General features: G+C 38.7%; 1 protein-coding gene across 2 annotated transcripts in view; it reads right to left on the reverse strand.

Annotated features, from left to right (window-relative positions):
- Positions 1–3,286: 3,286 nt before the first annotated feature.
- The window catches only part of vps50 (VPS50 EARP/GARPII complex subunit), a 107,805-nt gene continuing 89,749 nt past the window's right edge, over positions 3,287–21,342 (reverse strand). For both annotated transcript variants that reach the window (XM_034891478.1, XM_034891475.1), the window contains 6 exons: positions 16,960–17,108; positions 14,015–14,111; positions 12,979–13,137; positions 10,129–10,250; positions 4,897–5,086; positions 3,287–4,743 (listed from right to left, as the gene is read on the reverse strand). In XM_034891478.1, the coding sequence (XP_034747369.1) occupies positions 4,624–4,743; positions 4,897–5,086; positions 10,129–10,250; positions 12,979–13,137; positions 14,015–14,111; positions 16,960–17,108 (837 nt within the window). In that variant the 3' untranslated portion in view covers positions 3,287–4,623. The remainder of the gene's footprint in view (positions 4,744–4,896; positions 5,087–10,128; positions 10,251–12,978; positions 13,138–14,014; positions 14,112–16,959; positions 17,109–21,342) is intronic.

The raw sequence follows: 21,342 nt of genomic DNA on the forward strand, positions 1-21,342 counted from the left end.
TAAGGTCTGTTCGGTGACAGGGTTTAATCAATACGAGCGCTTTAATGAAAAGCTCTGTGAATACGCCATGCTGTCATTACGAGAGAGCAAATGGGTTTGCCTAAACCGTGCACAGTTCCCTGGCTACAGTTTTCGATTTTCTGCTCTTTCAGAGGGAGACACTGATATTGAAAGGTTTACATGTGTGTATGTGGGTTCCAGTTAGCCTGGCACCCGAAATGTCTTTTCTAAATGTCTTTTCTACGCCGATGGTAGCCTCTATGTCTTCTATTCTCTGTCGGATAAGATGTATAAGATATTTTAATTTATACTCTTGTTAATTCACAAAATGAGCATGTCACAATTTAAATGACATAAGAGCACAAAGTACAGCTGATGGCTAAAGAGCCTTTCAGACCAAAGGTGGTAACGACACCATTGACTTGCGGCACACCAAGACGGCGTTTTGCTGGCGCAGCAGCAGCAGCAGCAGCTCCAGCTCATGCTACTGTGACTAGTTAGTGTTATGCATAATAATACTATTAGCAACCAGAACGTCTTTTCAAAAATTTACCGTTATTAGCCAACTGCAACTTTTGCTCGAAAACTGTTTGGATCAAGAATAGAGAGAAACCACTGAAGTTATATAAAAGTATATGATAATATTATATTAAATGTTACTTGTGAACACAAGGAGACAGTTTCCACACTACAGAACAGTCAGAAAAGGCCCAACTGGAAGCTCTCTACAGCCGCTTATTTCTACAAAGTGGATGTTAACACAAAGTCATAACAACGTTGATGTTGTTGATGGTGTCAGTTTATCTCATTGGGTCTGGGAATCTCCTCCGCCTGCTCTGCCCCAGAAACATCCCGACCTTTCACAAGGACAGACGATGGCTCCATGGTTATCTGGTTTAGAGTGATCAGTGCAAACAGTTTTAATAATAATCAGAGAAAAAGTATCCTAGATGTATGAATGTATATATGTATATTACATATTTTTTTACAATTTCCATCTGCAGTATCTCTCAAATTGAATAAAGTTGAACAACTGATGCAGACTGGCAAGCAGATCTTTAGTGTTACACATTAGCAAAAACCAGCATTTGCCAGCTAGCAATTATGCTCATTGTTTTTCCACAGGTTAAAAAAAAACGTTAATTAGTTAAATACAATAAAAGGATGTCCAAGGCAATGTCCAAAGTCCTTCACACATGCACAACTCCCTACTGGAGAGTTTATAGCACTGTTCTCAAACTGGGGTACAAGTACCACTGGTGGAACGTGAGCTCCCTCTAAGCAGATGGAATCTCTGAAATATTTAAACAAAAATGAAATAAATAAATGTAACACTCATATTGTCCTTGGGTCAAATTTACCTGTTTTCTTACATCACTGTTCTTTTTAACTACCCAATTGTAACAACCCAAAATAACATGATTGAGTCCAAACAACACTCTTTAGCAGTACAAATCTCTCTATATCTAAACTTTATAGCATTTGAAAAATGATTTAAGTGGTTACCAAATAGTATTGAGTAAAAGTTGACATATTCCAGTCTGTGATTATGCATCAACGCACATTCCTTTAATTTTGGTCTAAATAATTCCTATTTTCTAACTCAAACATTAGGTATAATTTCCTATAAATGAGGATTATTGACCATAAATTCCAAAAATAACTGTAAAACGAAAGTTAATAAGTTGGTGTTACGTGGTGTCAAAAACAGATACAAACATTGAAAAAAAAGCGTCAAAAGTGTTGAAAAAAGGGATAAAAACATATGAAATAGTTAAAAACATTGATAAAAACGGTTGATTTTCAATTTTGACGGGAAAACAACACAAGGTCAAAAACACAGTACTAAGAAAATACAACATTTTGAATAATAATTATAAAAGTGTATGTATAAGTGTACATTTTTGTTACAATATCAGGCTGCTACGTAGTCCCGTTCCTGAACGGAGTGCGCACACATCCATGAATAGTTACGAGCTCTAGGAACGGAGGACGTACAGCGTGTCTGTGGCTGTCAACAAGAAATATTATATTAAGGGATAAACCTGTCTCCTGCGTGCACTGTACATAGCTGAATATTGTAGGCATATGTTATTCTGTAACGTGAGTCATAATATTTTTACTTCGAGCCTTATCATTTCTAAAGTGGTACATTGTGTTAAAAGTTAGAGATCCACTGATATAGAAAACTACAGCCTAACACCTAACATAGTGAGTAGTGAGTGATTTTGGATGTTAACGTAAAATCTCTCTGTGGGGCTAGTTTGTGTTCATTTAAAAGAAATAATAGCAAAATACACCAAGAAATGCATTCAAATGTCTCAAATAAAGAGTTTTCTTTATGGTGCAAAATGCTAAAAACAGTACACATCATCCCAGTTGTAAAAAAATTTAAAAATTAAAAATAAAATAGAAACGCCCTATCAATTTGGCTTATAAGTGAAGCTTCAAGGGACTTCAGGAGATTTTTAATCAGTATTTCAAAGTTCAACATTTCTAAGATAAATCATAACGAAAACATTAACATATAAAATAGTTTTTCTAGATGAGCTTTGATGAAAAAGCAGCTTTTCACCGAGCTGTACACCTAACACATGTATCCTACCCACCACTGTCACGTCTCGTCAATCATCACGCAAAGTAAACATTGTAATAGGTTCTGCCAGCAATTGTTCCCAGTAACATGTATGAATAGACATTATTGAAGTCTGTGTGAATGCATATCAGCAGACCGTGAAGGAATACAGACCATGTGGGTCAGTGATAGTGATTTATATGAGCTTGGCTAATGAATTTTGGCAGAGGGGCAAAAACGCAGGAGCAAAGAGTGCCTGGTCTTTTATCTGAAAGGGTAACTGGGCCACGGCATCACAGGAGGGTTACGATCCAACTGGGCACCTAATGTGTTGTACAGGGACAGTGAGAGCCGCAGTGTCGGGTAGGTCACGAATGAAGTGTTTGAAGATGGGAGGGTGAGGAAATCTCTGCAAGAAAAGGCGCCACGCAAGGGTTGAATAGTCAAATACTACCACAAAAATTGCAAAACAGCTGTCACCATAGTAAATATTAGACTGGATGAACACAGGAACCCAGATTTGAGCGGTTTGAGATGTTTTGTCCAGGTTTATCTATATATCGATATAAACAAATTGGAACGTGACAAATTAACTTGATGGATGTGATGTGAATGACTTTTAAAACTGCTGTGGCAGAGAGATTTTAAAGGTTGTATATGATTTATAGATTGTGTATTCACGGCACTGTAAGGTGGTTAATAATAACAGAGTCCGTTGTTAGAGTGTTTATTATGTTAAAATCCTTTTTTGTGAAACCTACAATTCCAACACAGATTACGGATTTTTAATATAGTGCACTTGAGCCTTAACATAATTTGACAATGTTTAAATATTTGTATTAGCTTCCGTTGATAAGTTACACAAGATACTGAGAGGTGATCAATGACAAGCCCACTTTCAGCAATTATCATATAAAACCCAGACCCAGACATAAAGCAAGAAATAAATACAGACATTGTTCGAAACATTCACATTTACAGCATTCGTCTTGGAATAGTTGCACGCAAAATGTAATTCTATATCAAAAAGTGTAACCACCCCCCTTTGATAGTAAATCAATCTGCCCTCTCAGCAGGTCTCATCAAGGTAAACTAATAGAAATGACTGCAGCGGGGGAGAAAGCGGATTTAACAAAGTACACCTACTAACTCATGACAAATCACATAATCAGTACATGACTGCACAAACCTACATAACACATCTCAGCGCTCATTAAGAACGCCTGAGACTGAACTCCAACATAAGGTCTTTCACCAAGACTTTAAAAACTCCTCAGATATGACAAATGGCAAACAAACAAATACAGATAGTGCAGATATAGTCCATGTAATCACAGCAATTTATATCATTTTCAGAATCATCATTATATTAGATTTATGTAATTCATGGACAAAACAAACAGAACAAAGAGGCAGAACATCCAATTAGGCACAACAAATAACCAGAAGTGAAAGAAAATACAGCGAACAAATGAGCTGGAATAACTTCAGCGTTGTATCGGAAATTGAGCATGTTTGGTGAAAACTGATGTAATGCTATAAACGGCCACATGGTCAAGCTACACTTCACATTACATTGTTAAGATAGCTGTAATAGTTTATCCTTATGAACATTAAAGAGACTAAAATTGTTGTAGTTGGAGACAATTTGCAGAAAAACTTCATAAGCGGCATGTTTGTTAAATGAAAATGTCAGGGCATGCATTATGTATGATACATCTGCTGTAAGCATAGAGTAACGGCAGCATGCTTGAGATAACCAGTGTTAGTACTTATGTTATTCAGAATATCATGAATGACATTATGTGTTTTTGACCACATATATTAACAGATATTTAGCATCTGGCTAACATTTGAGCTTTGAAACTGCTGTTTACAGCAGATCTACTTCTGTATTTGCCGTACAGCTTGTTAAACACAACACATCATGTATGCTCTATACTGAAAATGAAGACATTCTACGCTGAGCTCCACAGTGGAAGTTCCTCTGTTGGAGTGTCCATCTCTGTGGCTGGTTGATGCGATCAAGGACCGCTCCGTTCATCGACCTATCTCTTGGGTCTGTCAATGTCATCTATGGCTGCCAGGAGTTTCTGACGAGCCTTCTTGTTTATATGTGAACCCAGACAAACGTTCACCAAGTTGGCTAGCTGCTTCATGGAGTACTCCTGCACAAAAACCACAAAGAGAGAGTTAGCAAAAAAAGACACGCAGTCTGGGACTGAAAGGGAAACAAAACAACAACTTAAATGAAACTTTTTATTTTGTTTTGCATAGACGCTAACATGACAATCCTCCATCCACCAGCTTGGCCGTCTCACCCTGTGGTTCTTAATGAACTGCTCCATGTCATTCTCTGTCAGGTAATAGGCCTTGATGTAGGTCTCAACAAATTCTTTATCAGGGATGGGTCGCAGGTCGGTCAGCTTCTCCAGCTTCATGAGGAACTGTTGAAAGTCCAGCTGCATCAGGGCCCGGCCCTCGTTGCTGCATTTCTTTACATTAGCATAGCTAGAGGACAAGACAGCAGAGGGGAAAGAAGAGATTAGCTTTGTCTGAAGTATTCAGGTAGAGGTAGGCATTGTCTATATTGTCTGCTCCTCAGATCTCTGCAGGGTAAATTGAGACCGCTAGCAAGACTATGTGTGAAATCTGAGTTTTCTCCCGCAAGACTATTTGACAGCGGCTCCCAGCTGAGCTTAGTGCCAACCATGACGATTGTGATTGGTTTAACCCTTGTGTTGTCCATCGTGTCGCAGGGACTTTGTTTTATTTAACTCGTTCGAGTACAGGATGGGTCTCGGGCAAGACCCCGCCAGTTCACGTGAAATGAAATCACTTAGTACGCAAGGGTTACCGGGGACCCGAAGCTCAACGCCAAGCCAATACAAAAAGTCAAATGAACTTAACGGGTCCTGGTGACTTGAAGTACAACACAAGGGAAATGCCAAGAAACCAGAGCACGCTTTTCTCTCATCCCCGAGTGCTGTGTGGACTAGCCAGACCCCCCCCTCCCTCTGCTCGGCAGCGTGTGGATGGTCTGTGACAAAGCGAGACTAAGGGAGGCACTGTTATGACCCTGGGGTCATTTTTGTATTATGTCTCTCACCCTGCTCTAGTAGGTGCTCCTCTACTACAGATAATGGAGACCAGGTGCGCACACTGGATTGGATCAGCAGAGGTAATTGCTGTCTCCTGATTGGTCGCCAGAAGGACGGGAGGCATTTTAAAGCCCCATCTGACAAGAACTCCGCCCCTTCTCTCTTCACTCTGCCAAACCCAAACATGTGCCTCTGTATAACTGTGAGATGAGTTAAGATTGTGTAAGTAATGTTTCAGATTGGTTTTGTGCTGCTAATAACAGTGCGGTAGGAGTGAGAAGTCCTTTCTTTTGTTTGTACCTTTTTCTCCTGTTTTTTTTCATGTAGGAGTTCAGGTTAGAGCTTTGTCTTTTCTTTGTATGTTGTTTTGTGTAGGAAAGTTTAGGTTGCCTCTAGTATAATTGTGTTTGTTATTTTGGGACATCACTTCTGGATTAAACAGAAACTGTTAATTGGCAAGTCTTTGTTCTGGCCTTGTTTGGGAGTGGGAAGAGTGTGTAGGGGGGGGGGGGGCATTCGTTATGTTGCGTCTTGGCTACCCCTAGACATTGGGACGTAACAGCACTGATTAGAAACCAAGTATGTTCGGTGTCATCTTTCTTTTGATTCAGGAAAGTCATTTTTTTTCTGACCTGTGGGGAATTGTTAATATTTTCTATCCTTAAACAACCATCTTATGCCTTGCTAGCCGGCAAACTTAAGTTTCTCTGTATGTTAAGGAGAAAGTCATGTTGCAATGAGTTTTAATTATTTGACGTTTCTGCGAATTTCTTATGCATTAAAAATTGTCTGGAAGATGTGTTTCAACTTGTCACAAATTCTATCAACATTCGAATCAAAATGGAAATGATGTCAAAGCTCCAGACGCAAAGTGAACAAAGAAATGTGTGGTCATTTGAGTTACCAGATGATCCGAGACACTCAGAATCGATTGGAGTTTTTAAAAGCAAAGGCAAAAACTTTATAAATGGAAATGAAAAGAGGAGAGATGTGAGAATGTACTTTTCAGCAAAAATATTTCAGATATTTCAGCAAATGTGCTATTTGCATGGGTAATAATGAAATCTGCATGTCACACATTTCATTTAGGTCTGTATTGTAGCAAAAACAGAGCAGGAAATACTTTAATTTTATGCATAAATCCTTGTTTGTATTAAAGTTTATGTCATTTCATTTTCTTTGTCCTCTCATGTGTTGGATTGAATCTGTGCTTTTAGGTTTGGGTGTCTTCTTTTTCAAATATTTGGACAAAAACGTTTATATTTATGACAGAATCAACTCAAAGTCAGATAAAAGGTTACACATAATTAAAAGAATCTAAAAGGATCATTATAACAGAAGGGTTGTAAGCCACTTGTTAAGTCATCCATTTAAAGACGAGTAACTGCAGTGTGCATGTATTGAAAGGGCGTACATGAGTCCTTTTGTGTGTGTGTCTATGTTTGGCAGCAGGACTGTTCTCCACTGGCAGGTATCTAGGACATCACCAGTACATTAACACACCACACAGAAAGGTCTGCTCTGTCCCGTCTCACACTTCAGCTTTTCTCTCTTCTGTTTCCAATATCTCTCGTTCTCTGCCAGTTTGTATGAGCTCGGGTTCAGAATGCTAACAGTGCCATTTCTGCTAGTCCAAGGGGAGACAAGTGCTGGAAAGATAAAATGAATAACAGGCATAAGCAAGTTGGAGCACAAACAAACAAATCTCACCACTCTGCCTTGGTGTGGTCATAGTATGTGTGGGAGAAGCAAGCAGACGGCAGAAGTCTGCAAAAGCAGCTTAAATTTGCAGTCGTAATGGGCCATTTGCTGATTGGAAAGGGTTCAAAAGTTCTATTACGCAATGGGAAGAAAAGTGCTCGCCAAATGTGTTGGAAGGTAAACATGTTCCTTTTTCTCAGTGGGTGAGGTCAAACCTTTCACTGATGTTTACTGTCCAATGTTCTCTCTCCTTTAAAGACTTTGCAAGCACTAAACCATTTAGCAAGAATATGTTTCTGACCTCATTTTCCTGTGGCTGTCATTACAACCCCACATAAACTTTCACTGTAACCTAAAAAGTTATAAACTCAGAATGATTTTGGCTCCAACATCAGCCATCTTGTTCCCAATAAAAGGTGTGTAACCTCATGGTAATTGTCGCTGTTAGCGACTGTGCATCCAGTCAGAGGGGATTTATCACACCTTTAATCTAAAATCCCTCTTCGCACATTCCAACACACAGTCTCGGAGTAAAGCGACGGTGTGAATGCAAGTGCTGAGCGAAAACACGCTGATGTCCTATCACCTGTCACAACCCATATGTCTCACTTACAAGGGAGAAAGTAGGGACATGCTTTACAAGGGATGTGTCAAGAGTGTTTTACGGTTTGTATGAGTGGCCTGTGCCAAGCATTTCCCTGAGGGAGAGATGTGACTGGCAAAGAGGGTTGCCAGCATGAGGAAAGAAGGAGATGGTATGACTTTAAAGTGGTTTTCTTTGGTGGATAACCCAAAGGAACCTGGCCACAGAGTCTCCAGGTTTCTTTGGTACTGTAGGTAATTTCCCCTGTCTTCGTGCTGCTTGACAGCATGCTTTGGAAAGATTTTTCCTTTTTAACTCATAATGTGCAGATGTTTAAACTGAGTGATAATGAAAACTTAAGAGAAAAATCCCACTTCTCCTCTATAGGCGTTTCTGTAAAGACACAATGGATGAGAAGTGTGTGCGTGTGTGTGCGTGTGTGTGTGTGTGTGTGTGTGTGGGGGGGCTTCAAATCACTGGCCTGCAATGACTCACAAATGCTGTTTGGTAGGTCTACATTCTTAGGGACTCTATTTACGACTGTACCCAAAGAGTGCAGAGACATTTTCAAGCCAAGCCATTCCCGCATAGTTTTAAGGGACAAAAACACTATGGGTCTGCACTGTATTTAGTCTGGTTACATTCATGTTCTGAATAATTCATTAGGCTAAAATGTTTATTGAGCAATCATCATGTTTTGTGCAGTTCGGTATCGATCCAACCTGAGAATCGCTATGTTGCTTCCTGAATAGCCACTGAGATTACCTGAATAAATATTTAATACACAAACACCTTACTGCTGACTGGGGCTTTTACTATACTGACATGCTATCAATAGTTATTAGTTAACAGTTATTATTTATTACTTCTATATATTTATTTATATATGGTTATGAATAAATGCATTCATTCAAGAACTGCTTTCTGAAGAGCATTAAAAAATACCACAATTAGGGCACCTGGGTAACTCTCCTGGTAGAACAGGCACCAAATTTACAAAGGCTTAGTCAGTGATGCGGTGGTTGCGGGTTTGATTTCCAACCTGTGGCCCATTGCTGCTAATAAAGGCCTAAAAATGGCATACATAAAAAAAACTTTTAAAAATAAAAGTATAAAAGTATATATAAATAAAAGAACCACATTTAAAAACATGTGGGCAGGAATACAGTAAAAGTGCATTGATAGCCCATAGAAATGTTTACAGTATTTGACCTTTGGAGCTTTTGCTTTTGGGTAGATCTAACTCGAACATGTTTTTGTAGATATAAAAAGATGGCCGTTAGAGAGCCTGCAGTGACAAAATCAACCAAGGACAAACCGCAGCCTGAACTTGTGCTTTTACTCTTTAAGTGCTCTTAGTGGGACAAGATAGAAATCCAAAAAGTGTACAAAGAAAGTCCATCATGCTCAGGGTAAGTTCCAGGAGTTACTGCCTCGGCCTCTAAATTCTACTTTAATCTCTTAATGCGTCATTTTATCGGGTTATAAAGACAATTGCAGATCTGCTTGTGAGTCCATTGTCTTTTTTGTATCAGATATTAAACATAATATAGTCATAGTTCCATTATCTTCCATTATCTCATCATAATTCATTATTTTTAACGTGACTATAATTGCCACTGTTCATCACCCCCCCCCCCCCCCCCCCCCCCCCCCCCCCCCCCCCCCCCCCCCCCCCCAACAGGCACCGTCAGACACCACCTACCAAGAGCCTGGTTCTGTCCGAGGTTTCTGCCAAAACTAATGTTTTTCCTCGCCACTGTCACACTAAATGCTTGCTATTGGAGGAATTGCAGGAATTGTCGGGTCTGTAAATTATAGTGTGTGTTCTAGACCTACACTATCTGCAAAGTGTCCTAAGATAACTCTTGTTATGATTTGATACTATAAATACAATTGAATTGAATATTGAAGCACATCTGGAGCTTCTTAAAAACGATTTTTTTTATGTCTGAACAGACAACCCTGTACAAATGTACAGTTCAAGGACTGAGTCACTGTTTGACATAGAAGGAAAATATTATGCACAGTATAAAACTGTTTTTGTACAGAGTTATTAACAATAATTCATAGTGACAAAAAATAAGCTTTGGCTACAACCAAACCACAATGACGCCAGACTGCACACATCCCCTTGATGCTGAAGAGGTGTTTTGTCACTTTCGTACCCTTCTACTAGAGTCCTGTTGGCTAGGCGGATGCAGTGCTCCCACAGGACGTTGGACACAGGCAGCGGGATGCGCACATGTCTGGAAACTTCCTCCAGTCGCATGTTGAATTGCTCAAACTCCTGGGAAGGTAGAGGTAAAAGCACAGGTAAATACATTTAAGAGTAAAATGGAGTAGTTATTAAAGTTTCTTTAGTTGGATACCATTTGTAAAACTTCTGCTATGTAACCAGAAATATTCAACTTGTATTATAAAGACATGTCCATAACCTCAAAAGATTAAAAAAATTGATAAGCGTGTGCAAGGTATTTAAAAAAAAAAAAAAAAACTGTGTACTATATGCCACTAACAAAAGAAACAACCCGCTAAGGGACCAATGCAACTTTAGTTTCTCAGCTGGAAGACATAAACTAAATAAAAGTTTTTATGAACAACAATATACATGTATTTCCACCGACTCTGTCTCAGCTACTCTGTGCTACTGGAAGACATCCAACACCAGCTCCCCCAAACCTAACTTGGAAAAGCTGAACAGCGTTCTAAAACTACCTCATGCTGTGAATTGCACAACCCCATTATTTATTTTGCAGAGAAAAAAAAAGCATTCAGGGTTTGTATCAATCTCTTTTTATAAATAAAACCATTTTTTAAACATGCACAGTTCACACTCTAAATAGTGGTATAAGTACATCAGATCAATCAAGGCCAAATATTTTTTTTTCCCCAGCCTACAGTATGTCTGGATTATTGTACCGCAACTCTACTTTAACAGTTATTTCTATGTTTTTGCAGTCTCGACTGCACTGACGCCCTGAAGTACGGAGCACACAGGAGCATGAAGTATGTCTCCAACAAGCCGATAGCCATGTGTTAAAACAAATCATTTGTGAGCTGCTGAGGACTTTACTCAAGTTTCAGAACATTCCGACTGGACTCATTCATTAACTTCATTGATTTGCATGCTATTACAGTCCGCCTTTGTGCTCTTTTAATTTACATATTTTACTACACACTTGAGATGACATTTAAGACTTGTAGTTACAGCTCTTCTGAACATACAACACAGAAATTACAAAATATTATTTCCATGCCAGTTGTAACAACTGAACGCCTCCAAATTGTTCTTTCTTTTATGTTTTTTCACAAAAAAAATAGGAAGTATCTCAGAGGAAGGTGGAGGCTGCAAGAAACAAAGAGGTCCAGGAAAGGGTTTCAGCTATGCTGTGTACTCACTGAACTCTGAAACGTTCAATTATGGATATTGTACAATTATGATATTATGTTGCTGTTTACAAGGAACAAATTGCAGTACATAAGGACTGTCCATAAATATGATGGATGAGTCTCAGGAGAAGTATGTCGGTTTTCTAGTGTGTGTTTGCAAATATATGTCCGCCGGTTTTAATTCAAACTGTGTCATATTAAAAAATGATGCTGACTTTTAAGGCACACGCAGTTTCCATTCATTTTGCAGCCACAAATGAAATGTTATTCATTCACAAACAGTCCCACAACAGTTTCTGACTTAAGCAGTTTGTCAATAAAGTCATTCTGAGGCTGCTGCGTTTCCTTGCCACTTTATATGCAAATCAATGCCATTGTTGAATGCTAGTGATCAACCTGAATTCATGAATTAAACATTATCATGCTTGCAGTACAGCAAACTGTATCACACTCTTTTCAATCAGTGCAAATAACAACATCCACATGCATTATGAGTGCGTGACAACTAGGCAGAGAGGGCTATTAGTGCCTGATGAGGTAAAGTACATGCTGGATGTAATGTACAGCATGTCACTCTATCAGCTGGACCACTTTGACAAGGTTGGGCATTTAAACCAGGCCACTGAGACAGAGATTTTCCCCTCAGACAATATAGCTCATAGGATTAAATAGATTTAACTGCAGAGCTAGACACAGATCCATGAGCCAATCAGCAAATCAAAATGTGAGTTTTAACTTTTAACTGTGACTAAATGTGTATATATTTATCTATTTCAATACAATCGGTGATTTAATTGTAAACCTTCTAAGACATGTTGATGCATATCGGGATTTGTCTGGTCTGTTCAGGATTTCACACTGCAGTGAGCCCTTCAAAGCTTTCTGTTTCTGAACATCATAGGTGAGAAAACTAGTGCTGTGTGTCCTTACACTCCATGTAAAATTTATAATAGGATGAGTGGCCAGCATGCATAAAGACACACATTTAGTGGAAAACTTCCCATTCTGAAAATACATCAGGGGCCGATGAGCTCAAATGTCTTTAACAAAGCTGAAACTGGGGGAGATCTGCATTCAACTCTCTACAGCTTACTCACCCTGCACTAAATAATTTACCCCATTCCAACTAATTAATATTAAAGACCCCCGGAAGAATTTAAACTCATGAGGGACGACAAGGAACTTAAGAGTTCTTGACTTGAAGTGGAATAAATCAACACTTTATGTTTAGGACACAGATGTTAAAAGGATAAACCTAGATTGGATTTCTCTCAAGTATAACAAAAACATTATGTGAGGGAAATATATAAAAGCAAATATATTACAGCTGCCTTTTGTGTTCTACTTTTTGTTATTGTGGGTAGTGCATGGCAGTGACAGGGCTGCAGTGGACAGTTAGTATTTATCTGGGGGAAAAGATCCAACATTGGGACAATTCTAAACATTTCCTGAATGTTAACTACAGAAAAAATATTTTAACATAGATACCACCAGTCATAGTTTCAGCATTTATATTTTAAAATTTAACATTTATATGATATTTATAATTTCTTAGATCTAACCTACATTCTAGCACACCACATGTTACATCAACAGTGACCTACACATTTCTTATGTAACATTACCTTTAACAGGACGTCCACATATACATTATGCTGTGACATTATCTCCCTAATGTCCCATTTAACTCCAGACATCAGGAGCAACATTTGCTCGTAATCGATGGCCTTGGCCGCAACAATCCAGTAAATTGGTTTCCGAAGTTCACTGGCGGTCGACACCGTCTGAGAGAAAGAATGAAGAATACGTGTTTGTGAATTATACTCAACATGTTTTTACGTGTTATAAATACAGCGAACACCTCATGAGGCAGACATGAAATCAAGGTCTCTTCGATTTTGCTTTCGAACATCATCGTTCGCACAATATTTTCAAGAGTGAAGTCATAGCGCATGACATTCATTTGATGTCTGGTGAGAATAGACCTGTCTGTGTACCTGAACACTTTAAATGTCAAGAAGGACAAAAAAGAAAAGAAAAGACTGGGAAACAGCAGCCGGCGTGGTTGTGGGTGTCAGATCATTTTCTCTTTTGTTGATCCAAGAACAGCAGCATAAGCTGGGTTGCAGTTACGAGATAATTTGTCTCTACAGAGGAATATGCTTCTAAATGAAACAAAAAAGGCATCGATGGTTGCAAATAAAAGAGTGAATACAACTGGAATATATATATATATATATATATGTTTTTAGAGCACATCTAGTTGTTTCATTTACGGGACTGTTCTGGTTTGGCCAGGTGTCAGTCACCTTCCGCTTTCTTTGTGTTGGCGTTCTAAACTCCCCTCGATTCGGGAAACATCCTCTGAGCTAAAACCCACAATGAAGTTATATTTCTATAATTTTTTTTGAGTTGAGGAGGAATGTCTGGCAATGAGAGACTAGAGCACATCAAATGATAAGTTGAAAGATGAGTCTGTTAGTAGCATAGGATCTAGTATATGTTCATAATAATAAATACAAATTGATGAAAAGGTTATCCAAGCCTCAGACTCAAAGCCGTAGTCAGATGTTTAGTACAACCCTACCTGTAGCCGACGGTGACGACACGATATACAGTTTCAGCAATTACACGGACATTTGAAAGCAGGTGCAAGAATACCTGGGAATAAAACTGTTGCAGGAAGGGCTTCTTGGCTGCAGGCATCATGGTGTCCAGGTGGGACTGGAGGGATTCAAACTGTTCCGCCAGAAACACACTAAGAAAATAACAGAAACAGACATTTATTTTTGGCACAGTGGTGGGATAATAATGTCTGAAAAATGTTCTGCCGTGGCACTTAACTAAAACTAAATTACCTTGTGTTGTTTATGTATTCCTCAAGGGTGACAATTCTATTAACTAAAGCCGATATTACTTTTAATTACATTTTGAGTTGAAGCAACCATAAATTTGAGACAGAACTTTATGTGTTACCTCTGTTAATAGGATAATGTGAATAGAGACAGCAGATGCTGCACTTTGTCGAAGGGATTTTTTTCAATATAATTTCAGCAAACAAACTGATTGGAGAGTGCAATTTAAAAAGTAGAAAACTTATAGTTATATTTATATTTGAGTGGCCTCCTCACACCGTGCTGTCTCATGAACCCAATTTTACTTTGAACTCAGCAACCAAGTGAACAGCGATGTCATACTCCGAGTCATGCACCCCTGCCAGAGGGACCAAAAACTACACTGTCATTATGAACATCTACTTTCCTGTTCCTTACTCAGCTGATAAACAATCTAAGTGACAGGATATTTTTTAGAATACTTAAAGCTATTTTTTTTATATTTATTAACACCTGTTACATTCAAGCCATTGCCAAATGAGTTGATACAAAGCTAATTGAGATTATCAGCTCCACACAACTCTCTCAATATAGCTATGTTCATAAGATTGTGTCGTCTGGCGACTTTTGCGCGCAGAAACTCAACTGAAGATAATGACCTCTTCTGAAGAGTCCATGTTTTTTTAATCCTCCGTGCCCTCCATGGGCTAATAGCAACCGCTTGAAGGAGGGATGGGGGCTGTGCACGATCACATAAGGCATGTATCATGTGGATGCGACGACAATGTTTTCATTACTTAAAATTCTTCATGGGGGCGACGTAAACTATGCACCAGGTAGCAGTGGGTAGAATGCAAAAACAAAGAAATAAAAAAATACTGTGATCTCTTCATACAGCTCTACCTCTCAGCTCTTTGTTGGACGGGCAATGCATGGTTAGAACAGGCAATAGGAACACTATCTCTCTGAATAACCTGTGATTGGCCAAAGTCTCCTGTCACGGCTAGATTTTGAGTAAAAGTTCTGGCTTAACATTAATCCTTCAGCTGTTCATTTTCTCTACATTTCTCTCTTCACTTTTTATGACCTGAAACTTTTTCTGAGCTGTTCTCATCACACGGAAACACCCTCTAAATGAGTCTGCAAAGTCAGTATTTTTTCCTAAACAATCTTCTCCTTATAAACCATCTGTTTTTCAGGAAAGATTGGTAAAAACTGAAAAGCACGAGCCTTAGGTAAGATTTACGATCACTGAATGGTAACCCCAACAGCAATCTTGATATTAAAAGCAATAATTAAGGGCTGTCTAGTCAACGCTAAATCTGGAAGAGTTACATAAAAACCAGCCAGCACCCCATTAGTGAGCTGAGTGGACATTTATTATTTTTATGGAACAGAGGAAATCACTTTAAGGTGTTTACCTCGGCAACATGGTGCAGTCTAGGAAAGAAAAAAGCACACCTTGCTGTTCACACTTATCTAATCACGCTTGTATAAATACGACAATTGAACAACTAGAAGGGCGAACAACAGGAAGAGAGACACCTTACACAGCTCTTATCTTTAATTTTGCTCAGAGATTGTGTCGCTCCGAATACACACTTAAGCTAAAACTATTAGGAAATACCCAAAAAAACTTTGCATGCAGTTCTGCCCAGAATAAGTCTGACTTCCTCTCCTCAGGGGACCTTTTCCTTTCAAACTTTACCCGTGAAATATCTTCACCTCTGCACTTTAGCTCTTTTACTTTCATTATTCTTCTAAGCTTGTTGGCTGCCTCTGATATATGAAAAACTTTGTGTAAGAGAGTGTTAGCCTATTCAGCATTTTTGCAACGCTGTCATCTGGGCCCTTGGTTTACAGACTTTCATTATAAAGTACTTGTACACTGCCGACTTCTCAGGGTCCAAGAGTGGTCAGAGACAATGGTTTAACCCAATTATGGATGAGGGCACTTTTGTGTTTTGTGGGGGGCACTTTTGTGTGTGTGTGTGTGTGTGTGAGCGTGTGAAGAACAAAGAGGGAGAATAACGACACACAGTAGGCAAAGCACAAGCGGAAAATAGATTAATAAGTGAGCCACTGATTGCATGGGTTTAACACAAGTAGTAAATTATAGGGAATAAGCTATGAAATCTAACTAGGGGTAAAATAAGGCTCTTTTGCTATTTCAATAATCTTGTTTTTAATTAAAGAGGCGTTATTAACACACACAATCACACACTGCAGGTAGTGCAAATCTTTGAGGGCCAGGCTGTGTTGCCTAATTAAATTATGACCACCTTGAGGCCAGGAATCGGCCTCTTTTTAAACTTTAAAATGTTTTAAAGAACATAACTGCCAAGTTACATCACACTGTCACGACACACAATTGAAGACATGAAATCTTTATTCTGAAAAGAAATCTTCTCCCCTGTAACAGAGGATTTAGATAGATAGATAGATAGATAGATAGATGTTTATTGATCCCAAGAAAAATGGGAAATTCCTGTGTTATAGCAGCAAAATCAGTCACAAAGCAAAAAATATAAATATAAATGAAATACTAGGAAGAATATACATACATACATACATACATACAATATACATGAAATAATAATACGAATAAAGTAAAAAGACAAATATATTTGAATATATACAGGATGGGGGAACAAAAATGTAAGACCAATAATGTGGTGGGCTGTCTTAAGGTGTACTTACATTGCATATTTATAATTACTTCAATCGTTGGATGGTTTGTGTTTACTTGAGTGTTGTGTAGAGAGTACTTACAGAGACTCAGTGGCCACCACCCTCTGTGCTAGCCCATAAAGAGTCCCACTGTTAGTGAGGACCACCATTTGGCTGAGATGGGGGCTGGGCACCTTCTCCTTTCTGTCCTCTGCTGCGCCGTGGACTCCAGCATTTTCTCCCACTGCCTCCTGGGAGACACACAGGTGGACAGGCAAGTGAACATGCAGAGTCAAAAATGCATCCTCAATATATTCTTGCCATTTCAAGAGACATTTTATAACTTGTGAGGAACGAAATGGTTCACCTTCTTTTCCTAATTGCGTGGGTTAATTGGACCCTGTTATACTATGCTTGAAAGTATATTATGTAAAATCTTATGTTTAATATTACTGAGAAATACTTTAAATCCTTTTTAAGTCTAAGTGTTAATCTGTTAGAGCTTCTGCGTGGGTGCAGCTGTGGAAAAGCCTGCTATTACTTTAACAGTTGACCAGACATAAAAGAGGTTTCACTTGCAAAAATGAAGACAAAATGTAGATTAGGTAAGCATAATCTGAAATGTAATCAACCTCGTTGAACTCTGTTACATCCAAAGCACACACACTCTAAAATTCTGCTGAACAAACACTCCTCAACAGCAAACATGTAATCTTCCTTTTGATATATTCCACTACACCTCTCCATCCAGCAACCCCTTTGATCTCTTCATTTCAAAAAACAATTGAAATAGAAACGAAAAGATTTTAACCTAAATCCCTTTCCATCAATCACAATAAGCTGTATCTGCATACAAAGTGACCAGTCAGTCAGCCAGTGAGTTTCCATACAAAAGGGCAGGTCATATTATTTTCTATAAAGGGATGATGAATCACATTGGCGTGTAGAGCCTTGCACCCTTCAGCTGCAAAGCCCTCTGAAACAGTTCCTGGGAGACCAATAGCAATCACATTTAATAAATTAATGGGTGCTATTAGTGCTGTACCACATGATCCACTTACATACTGTACTTCTTTACAATCTGGGTCTAATATCGTGTAGGAGCACCATTATTCCAGACAACCAGTGGACCCAATGAAATTACACAGACTGCACCAAGTACAGCCAAATTATTACCTAACGTACAAATAAATGCTTACGTAATTTCTGATTCATCTGAAAAACTCCCAAAGAGACTAAAACATGAAAACTTGTGTAGTAACAGGCCTACATGTCACTAGTTCATCATCACTGAAAACTAGAAAGAAAGCAGAAAGTAGGCTAAATATCTGTGCTGAAGACAAAGCGGTGTTGTTAAACAGGCAGTGGTGTTCACAGCTCTAAGATGTCTTATGTTCCTCTACAGCAATCTATTCACTAAAATAAGATATATAAACAGCCCAGCATACAGATAAAAAATGCACAGTGTGCAGTTATGCCAATGGTGTATATGGGGAATATATGAAAACGGCAACCTTTCCACAACTTCAGTTATCTCTCTGCATTAATTCAAACCATTATCAGTCTGAAATAAAACGTTTTCTCATTCAGAAGGATAACACTTGAATTGGATTACTCTACAGCTAAGGGAATCTAATGGCTTCCCTGTGGAGAATGTAATGTATCTCCCCTGAGAGCAACTCTTTGCGCATATAAACGCGGTTAGTAGTTAAAGGACAAATCCGGTGAAAAATGAACCTGAAAATTAAATCATGCTAATCGGATGTGACCAGTTTTATCACAAATCGCTAATTACCTTATAACGCTAGTCGTCGGAGCACGGGTAAAGTAAAAATAAATCGCTATTTCTATACCACTAACAAGGCTCAAAATAGCACCATACTTCCCCGGCAGCAAAATGAGGGTCCCTACATGTAAACTGAAACACTGACAACTTTTTTAAGTGTACAGACAGTTTATTAAAAAGATAGTTTATAAAGACAGTACCATTCACGTTTTTGATTAGCATGAAAACAAATCCCAGAGAACGGTTGAACTCGGTAGACGTGTTATTAAACCCTAGGTTTATTCTGCGCTGGAATGGTCCTTTAAAAGTCAGAAAAGTGAATAAGACAGTAAATGAAATACAACACTGATGATCTAATATTACAAGCCTTAAAGAAGATAATTATGAATCAGTTACTCACTAAATTATATTACTGTTAAGGATGTTTTTTTGAGTTTCTAAACCAGAATTCACATTGCAAGTTTTAAAACTTCTGACGTACTGTATATGCAACCAGAATTGAGAGGAGAGAACAAAAAGTACATAGTGATCTGTTGTCCTTTGGCAGGAGGCTGCAAAGCATTCACAGCATGCCTCGTCTACACCAAAGCATCCAGACCTTGGCCTTTGTACAGCTAAAACCGCTGAAAGTGTGGTTATTGTGAGCTTTGGGAAACGGGAGAACTACTAAAACTACAAATTAAAGATGCACTTTCTTGTTACTTATCTATTCAACCACTTAATTGTACAGATTAGGGCTGTAATCTCCCAGTCGACTAGTCGATTTATTGGTCGATGCCTTCTGGCTCGACCAAAATTCTGATTGGCCGATTTTTTGCCGTGTTATTTAATCAGGTGGAAGCACAGTCTATGGGTGGCAAGCCCTAATTGCTAATGGGGGTGTTTTCAGAGCATCCCTGTTTCACAAGTAATAGTCTGTCTTCAGAACATCCCCCTCGTTTTCTCTTATGTTGGATTAGCCCGACCCACTGGGGACAGATTGAAGAAAGAAGTAGAAAGCCTTGTTTTGGTGGTTTGCTGAATATTTATTTAATTGTGACTGTTTAATTTCCAGTCAGTCCTCCTCTACCATGTCGAAGACATCGCCACTGTGGCAGCATTTTTCAAAAATAGATAACGGAAAAAAGTCGGATGCAAAGTTTGCAAGCAACAGTTTGCATGTCGCAGCTCGACCACAAACATGGCATATCCCCTAAAGACGGTAATCTTACTTGTCTGCGTTAGGTTGCCCTGTCTATTTTGAGTAGGCTAGCTATATGAACATATCAGAATTGGCATATTTCATAGTCTAATAATTGTTTTATAACTACCGGCGCAACGACAGTAGCGTTTCCAAGACACACCCAAACCACGCTGGATGTTAAGCCTCTATCATCCAAATGCAAAAATAATATCACGGAAGGAATTGTCGACTTTATTGCTAAGGATATGAGGCCCATTGTTGTTGTGGAGGGAATGAGGTTTAAAGAACTTGTTAATATACAGCGCCAGCACGAGTAAGAGTAAAAGCTTTAAACTAACAGTCTATTCGTGTCTCCGTGTTCAGCCGCTCCGTGCGAGGAAAAGCACAGAGCGCTGATGCAGCCCTGTCAGAGCCGACAGACGAGTGGCATTTTAGTGCAAAATAATTAGGTCAAAAACGATTTAATATACTGCAAATACCCGACAAGGACAAGTACAGCGCGACAGTACAGTTATTTAATCTTGCTTTTTTTTTTTCACCCCTCCGCGCCGACTTCGGTCGACCAAGATTTTCTTTGGTTGATTACAGCCCTAGTACAGATGTTTTATTTATGTTTCCATATTCCACAACATCAAAACAAAGTTTATGTGATTTCCTTCAGTCCTTCAGTCATACTTATAAGAAAGGCGATTAGTACGCACTCTCAAACGCGACAAGTGATTTAACATTTTGGCCCACAATAAAAGCTGTTGAGCAGAAGTGGCTGGTGGCCATTTGTATGGACGACGTGCCAAATCAACATAAACATGTAAATACACAATGTGTTGTAAACAAGTGCAGACAAATGACAAATGATTGCTGCTGTTCTTTTGTTCTAAATATATATATACCTTGGTAAAGCAACATTCTAGTGGTGGTACACTGTGGCCAAAACATGCACCTGGACTTCAGTATGTCTTTGATCGGTTTCTTCTTTGAAATGGCTTCTGCCAGGGAAACTAATGAATGCACTACAGGGAAGGGAGCAAATATTATGGGTTTTAATGTGATTTGTATGTACATGTGTTTTGGTTTTTAACAAGTTACAAGTTGCAACACCCATCTTCAGGTTTAACAAATAATTGTGAGATATTTTATCCTCACCCTCAATCTCTTCCCTTTTCTAACATTGCAGTGCCTTTAATTATGCTGTATTTTACTGACTTCTATCATTGGGTTGCATCATGAAAGTCACACTGGTAGTGTGTATATTCTCATATGAATTAACCAACTCAATTTAACTTTGGCTGCATTGGTCTGACATTGCAACAAGGTCTGGTATGGTCTATTTTTAATCTCTCTGTGTGAGGCTTGACCTTTCATTGACTGTGCCCCTGAAGCATAAACACTATATGCAAAAAAGGGGAAAAAAAGGCTTTTGAAAGACTGTTGGTAGAAATGTGAAGTTTCTTTTCCAATTGCATAAAACTCTGCAGGGAATCTTCAGGTGAAAACAAATGTTAGACTAAATAGAAAA

This window comes from Etheostoma cragini, chromosome 14, assembly GCF_013103735.1.
Source record: "Etheostoma cragini isolate CJK2018 chromosome 14, CSU_Ecrag_1.0, whole genome shotgun sequence".
NCBI classification, from domain to species: domain Eukaryota; kingdom Metazoa; phylum Chordata; class Actinopteri; order Perciformes; family Percidae; genus Etheostoma; species Etheostoma cragini.